The sequence below is a fragment of the Genypterus blacodes genome, unplaced genomic scaffold (assembly GCF_046128005.1).
Source record: "Genypterus blacodes isolate CSIRO-AG114 ecotype Tasmania unplaced genomic scaffold, CSIRO-AGI_Gbla_v1 ptg000628l_1, whole genome shotgun sequence".
NCBI classification, from domain to species: Eukaryota; Metazoa; Chordata; class Actinopteri; order Ophidiiformes; family Ophidiidae; genus Genypterus; species Genypterus blacodes.
The window spans coordinates 160,727-167,810 of NW_027467344.1; the positions used below are offsets into that span (position 1 = coordinate 160,727).

General features: G+C 41.9%; 1 protein-coding gene across 1 annotated transcript; it reads left to right on the forward strand.

The window, feature by feature from the left end:
* The first annotated feature begins 1,103 nt into the window (after positions 1 to 1,103).
* tspan14 (tetraspanin 14) lies at positions 1,104 to 6,318 on the forward strand. The gene is made up of 9 exons (XM_076140471.1): positions 1,104 to 1,200; positions 1,453 to 1,533; positions 2,329 to 2,379; positions 3,316 to 3,462; positions 3,555 to 3,725; positions 3,966 to 4,091; positions 4,186 to 4,236; positions 4,320 to 4,433; positions 4,517 to 6,318. The coding sequence occupies exons 2-9, from the start codon at positions 1,453 to 1,455 to the stop codon at positions 4,580 to 4,582; spliced, it is 807 nt and encodes a 268-aa protein (XP_075996586.1). The 5' UTR covers positions 1,104 to 1,200; the 3' UTR covers positions 4,583 to 6,318.
* The last annotated feature ends 766 nt before the right edge of the window (positions 6,319 to 7,084 follow it).

Here is a 7,084-nt window from a genome sequence, read left to right on the forward strand (position 1 = left end):
AGAGAATAATCAATCAAACTCATCATCATGCAATCGACTGATAAACAGAGGAAGCAAAATGAAAAAGTTTCTATCCAAAGGTCAAAGTTCATATTATCATCATTATAATTGTAATTATAATTATTATTAATAATAATAATAATAATAATGTGGAAACTAATGAATGCTAATGAATACAGCAGCTTATGATAATGACTTTAAAGAGCTTACAGTCAATGATACTGATCCTTCATCAAACATTGAAACATGAATTAATTCATTACATTCTGTTATTAACAAACAACCACTGCTGCTTCTTCACATCTGTCTGTCTGTCTGTGAGTCTGTCTGTCTGTCTGTCTGTCTGATGTCATGTTTCATAAATTTATCATTTAATTGTGTGTGTGTGTGTTGAGGTGAATGACTGTTGTGTATTATTTACTTTTTTATTTGTATTTATTACTTACTTACTTTTGCTGCTCTTTCCAAGATTTTAACCAAAATATTTCCTGACGCTTCCTTTGATAATTTCCAATCACATATTTCTTTACTCACCAAATTACTTTTACCACCTTTGAGACATTTGTGGGTCACAAACCTGCCTCACTTCTGACCTCAAACTGTCACTATGGTAACTGATTCTCCACAGCTAGCCCGGTCCTGATCCTCAGATGTTGGAGGTCCCCCTCCTGACCTGATCAGCTGGTTTGTTAAACAGCGTCACTGTACCTGCAGGATCCCCTTGGTATCTTAAGGGGGTCTCCCCTAATGGGGCGGGGCCACTTGATCACAGGGAAACTGAATTTGCTGCACATAGAGCTGAAGAATTTAATTCAAGCTTTCACATAGATTCTACCCCACCAACTTTTGTCGAAAGAGTCAAAGCTGGTATTGATTTAAGTTGTATATATGTCCACATATTTTTCTACCTCATGTCAAATGTTTCTGCTTTAGTATTAGTACTCTGATACACATCCTTATCTTCAGCCTTTAGTGGTTTCAAACTGAGTCATATCCAACTTTTTACGTATACATATTTTTGCCCGCTGTTTGTTGTTTTTCGGAAACTCGCTCAAGTTGAGTTTTTGTATTAAAAAAAACTTTATTGAAATGTACCTCCAATGCCCGCTTCCGCTCTGCAGCCGGAAGTCAGGAAGAAGAAGACTATTTTCCACTTGTTTGTTTGGAACGTTCAAAGTTGATTTCCCCTCTTCGGCGGAGGTAAAGCGCTTTGTCTCAGGCTCATGAGTTCGGTCGGGGTTCGGTTTAGCCCAGTTCGCTTAGCTGTGTTCATAAAGTGCGTTAGCTTTGTTAGCTGTTAGCCACTCATTCCTCGTTAGCTTAGTTTAGAGCCCGGAGTGAACTTCAACTTTTGTTTTAAAATTTGAGACTTTGTTGTGTATTGTTAATGTATACAGTTGTGCCGCTGTAACACATTATAACAAATATAACTAACAATGGTTCGTTGTGTAGATGTACTATTATCGCTATGAGAGCGCGGAGGTCAGCTGCTGCTTCAAATACCTGATGTTCACCTACAACATCATCTTCTGGGTGAGTAACTAACTGACATGTACACTAACTAACATGTAAACAAACTACACAGCTGTTCACATCATTACTGTTGAATGAAGGAAATAGAGATCAATCTTACCCTAAGGGAAAAACGTTCACATTCATTTGCATACTTGTTCCTTGTTGTTTGAGCTGAGGGTTGTGGGTTTGAGTCCCCGAAAGCCACCAGCTTCACACTGTTGGTAGTGTGTGTTGGATCAGCCTCGAGAGAGCGTAGTGTAGCCATGGTAACAGCAGCACCATGTTGATGTGAAGGTGCTTTTGAAAGATGATTTTGTGTTGCTTTGATTTAAATGTGATGACTCAATAAACTCAGCCTTTGCTTCTGAGGATTATTGGTTAGTTTGTGTTGATGAAAGTTTCTGTCTGACACACACTAACCCTACCCCCCCCCCCCCCCCCACACACACACACACACACACATGCATCGTAGCCCCTCTGATTCACACACATATACACACACTTGAAGTCTGCTTGTGTTTCTAATGTGACTAAACATTTAGAACATTTTTAGAAATCTAAATACTTTTCAGCCATAATCACATAAAAGTCTGCACTTTTATAGTAACTTCCATTTTCCATAAATGTCTGGATTCCACAATTATTGAATTCCTCAATTCTGCCCGTGTGTTTTGTTTCTGATCTGTTGCCATGACCACTGATGACTGAGGCTTATATTAATTTATACACTAAACAGGTCTCAGTGTGTGTTACTGCATGGGTCTAAGCTCATTTAGGGTGAGGGTCTGAGCTCAGTGTATCTTTCTGTTGCAGCTGGCTGGCGTTGCTCTTATTGCTGCTGGTTTCTGGGCGTGGAGCGAAAAGGTGAAAGCAAACGCACACACACACGCACACGCACACACACACACTTAGATGAAAGTCTGAATGTGTCCATAATTATTCTTTCATTCTCATATCTTGTGAATAGTTGTTCTGCTTTTTCGGTGTTTTAATCAGTGGCAAGTCTGAAATGTTACAAATCCACTTTCAACTTTAAAGCTTCTAACATGACAGAACTTATTTACATTTGATCATTTGGCACCAAAGCAAATATGAGATTTAAATATAAGACGAGCACGAAAGCTCAGGATAGAGCAACAAGAGATGGAGCAGAGACAGCAGAGCAGAGACAGACGGGTCAAGATGGACAGAGACAGTATGAGATTATTTCATTGAAATCGATAATGCCTTTCATTAGGTGTGAAGGTGTCGGTGTTTGTGTAAAGACCATCATCAAGGTGGACAGACTGTGGGAAAGACTTGTGAGACGTGCTGCTGCCTGTGCAGACTGTAGAGTCAGGACAGGAAGGACAGGAAGAGCTGAGCGGTATCAGCATAGGAATGTAGGAGAAGCCATGTGAGCTGATGGTTGGAAAAGAGAAGAAGTCCAAGCACTGAACCTTGAGGTCATCCTGTGGACAGGCAATTAAGACTCCTCCCCCCTCAGTGTTTTTTGTAAATCATGAAACAAACTAAGACTCACTCATTCTTATCTCAAACTTAATGTACACTTCATACCAAATTGAGTTTTCAGGGCAAAATAACTTCTAAGGTTGAAGTTACCGACGTCGCATGAAGCTCTGGTATGTCTGGACCAATGTTTGGACCCGGAGGACTTTGTCTGAATTAGAAAAATAAAAATCACATCTTTTAAAGAATACTGAGGTCATAAGTCATTCATTAATTAGAGCAAAGACAAAACCGTACGAGGCCTTTCTACCTTTTTCTAACATGGAGGTCAATCCAATGTGCTCCCTGCAGGGGGTCTTGTCCGACCTTACCCAGGTGACCAGGCTGCATGGTTTTGACCCAGTCTGGCTGGTCCTGGTGGTGGGCGGGGTCACCTTCATCCTGGGCTTTGCTGGCTGCGTGGGAGCTCTGAGAGAAAACATCTGTCTGCTGAAATTTGTAAGTGTGAAAACATCCGTCTACTCCAACTGTTGTGCTTCTTCCAAAGTCTCAGCTTCTTCTTCTTCTGCTGCCTGTTTGCTGTCCTTCAGTTTTCAGGAGTGATCGGCTTCATCTTCTTTTTGGAGCTGATGGCGGCGGTGCTAGCAGTTGTTTTTCAGAGTCAAGTCAAACAGTGGATCAATGACTTCTTCTTGGCCAATATCAGAGCCTACAGAGACGACATTGACCTGCAGAACCTCATTGACTCTCTGCAAAGAATGGTAGAGTCTGTCTGTCTGTCTGTCTGTGTGTCAGACGTCTTTGTTGGAGCTGTTTTCTTTATTTGTTCTTTTTCACTTTATCCTTTCATCAAACAAATATAAAATGAAACACCTGAAGTGAAGCCTCACAAGGATTAATGTCTTCTTTAAATAGGAATCTTCAAAGCTTTCTTTAGTTTGTTCCTGAGCATCTATTGAATACATTTTCTTTCAGCTGTCTAATCTTGTTTTCTGGATCAGAACCAGTGCTGTGGGGCTCAGGAGCCAAAGGACTGGGACCTGAACAATTACTTCCGATGTAATGGAACTCATCTCACTAGAGAGAAGTGTGGCGTTCCTTTTTCCTGCTGCATCAACGATCCCGCTGTGAGTCCTCCAGGTTCTGTCAAACTCTGGTTTAACTTTTATTTTCAGACCTTTCTCGTCTCGATCTTTGATTTTTGTTGATTTGCTACCTCAGGACTCAGTGGTGAACACTCAGTGCGGTTATGACGTGAGAAGCAAATCTAAGGTGAGGTCATTTCCTTGGATTCAGATAATAATGTCTGAAAGAATGTAATCTGGGGTATGACATATTTCTTTGTGTTGTCAAAGGGCCAATGGAGCGACTTTATTTACACCACGGGTTGCATGGCTGCGTTGGAGAACTGGTTACCTGGAAACCTTTACACGGTGGCCATCGTCTTCATCATCATCTCTCTGCTCCAGGTCAACATCGATCTCAACTCACCGGCAGGTTTGAATTACTGATCTGGGTTATTTACTGTGAATTTGTTTCCCTCTTTGTTTAGATGGTGGGGATCTACCTGGCCAGGACTCTGATCTCAGACATCGAGAAGGTGAAGTTCAGTTACTGAAAAGGGGCGGAGCCTCCCCCTGCCGTTCCTGCTCTTTCTCGGTAGTTGTCAGTAGTTGTCAGTAGTTTTCCTTTGCTTAGCCTTAATGTGGTTCTGATGCAGTGAAACTTAACTTTTGACCTTTTCTATCAACTCACACCTAATGACATTATTTCTTCACGTTTTCTCTCTTACCAGTATTCATAATGATCTGCCATTTTTTGAAATCTGAAGTTTGAGGAATCGTTGAAGTCTGAAATGAAACTGGAGCTTAGGTCTAATTTGATTTGATATGCAGCCTCGGCTTCATACCCGGCTGTAGGGATTTAAATTTAAGCTCCTGATACTTTTTTATCAACACTTTCAAACAGCTGACATCCTGAACACTTGTAGATTCATCAGCTGCCGTGCGTCACCTGACCTTTAAGTTAGGGTCACTAAATGATTAAATCGTAATTTTAAATTCCAATCGTTAGGAATAAAAAAATTAAAATTCCTGTACGTCAACAAGGACGAGCAGGATGAGTCCCTGCTGCTGTAGCGCCCCCTGTCTGCCTGTTTAAAAAGGTGTGGCTCAAATTGCTTGTGCAGGAAATTGGGAATGTCTTCAGGCCCTGCTGCTTAAGCATGGCTGTGACCTTTAACCTCTGCCTATTATCTGTGACCGTCCAGTGCCTCTTATCATCCAGCTCAAGTCGCATGCTTTTACTTTGAAGCTGAGCTCAGGGTTGTTTCCTGTGTTTGTTTTGGGAAGAATGTGACATAGACCAACCTGAGAGTTGAGATTGATCCTGGAGTTATTTTCCAGGTTTTATTTCCTGTCTCAAGCTTCACACAAAGTAAACATGAATCATCATTTTCCTGCAGTGATTCTGGAAGAATCTGTATCTGGTCTAGTGCCCCCATGAGTCTGTAATGTTCATTTCACTCCAGAAAACAAGCGTTTGATCAACATAGATGGGGAGATGGAGGACCAGCAGGTTCAGTACAGTTTGACCTGAGGGTGGCGCTACAGGAAAGGCCATGTGGTTTCCTAGTTCCTCTGCATGGAGGGCATTTTAGGCTTAGCTTGTTTGTCAACAATGTCATAATCAACATGATTAGTCTCAGGTCATCAGGCTCAGATTTGTTTGTAAATAAGATGGACTTTGTTAGTTTCAGCTGAATGAAGACTTTAGTGTAAGAAGTCTTTGTGATGCTAATGTTAAGCATGTTTAGCACGTACATTTAGCTTGTCAGTGTTAGAATGTAAACTTCAACCGAATTAGCTTCAAACAGGCTAATGTTGAGCATCCTAGCATACGGTTGGCCTCAAAGTTCAGCTGAGGCTGATGGGAATTGAATGATTGTTTGACTTTATCAACGTCATTGTCAGGAAAGTGTACGAACGTGTGAACTGACTGAAGACGATCCATCAATACATTTGACATGGCGTGAAAAGAAGCGGCAGGTTACTAAACAATACTTTTGCACTAGGGGGCGCTGTAACAAACGAGGAGCAATGTTTTTACCTTTTAGAATTTTAGTCAGTAATAAAGTGTGTCACTGGATGCTCCGCCCCTTTCTGCTGAAAATGTGACTTTAGCTTGTTTATGCTTTTTGGCTGTTTCGAACAAACAGACAGTGAATTGTGTGTTTGTGTGTTTGTGTCACTTTGTTGACTCGAAGGGGACATTCCTTGTAAATAGATTCAGTCTCTGGAGTTTTATAAATGCACATTTCTATGGCTTTTTTTCTCAATAAAACACCAAGGTGAAGTGTTGTGTCTCAACTAACTGCAGATAAAACAACATGCATGTAAACGTTTGGCTGCACACTGAGTGAACACACGACAGAAAGGATACAAGGACACAGGAAGTGAGGAAACAAGGCTGCGCTCGTTCCGCTCTTCATGAATCAAATGAAACTCGGATGAACATCTGATCTTCTGAGGCCAGATTGAGTTCCAGGTCCACTTGGCAGATCAAACTTGCATGAGTTCTATTTGGATTCATATATTTACGTCGGTGCTCTCTCTGTTTTGTTTCTCCAAGTGCATTACGAGTCAGAGGTCTCCTGTGGTGAGGTGGGACATGGGTCCATGTGCATGCTGGACCCTTGTGTGTTAATTTCCTCTGTAATCTGATAAGAACACACACACACACACACACACGAGAAGCCAGTGTGGAAGAAGCAACTCATCTTGGGGAAGTGGCTCATAGGGACTTGGCTTGGGAACCGGAGGGTAGCCGAGTCGAGTCCCCCCTGGGGACTTGCAGCCAAAAGAGTTGTCAAGGAGACACTGCGGAGGTGCCCTTGAGCAAGGAACCAAACCCCAACCTGCTCCACGGGCGCCGGCTGGCTGCGGTGCCCCCTCTGGTGGATGTGTGTGTAATCGCGCAATTTCAGATGTGTGTATGCATATAATGTAATAAATGCGTGGGTCTGAAATTGGAATTTCTCATTCGGGAGATCAATAAAGGGATGTTCTTCTTCGTCTTCACCTCCATGCACCAAGTTAAGACATGTTTGTCTGCATATGAT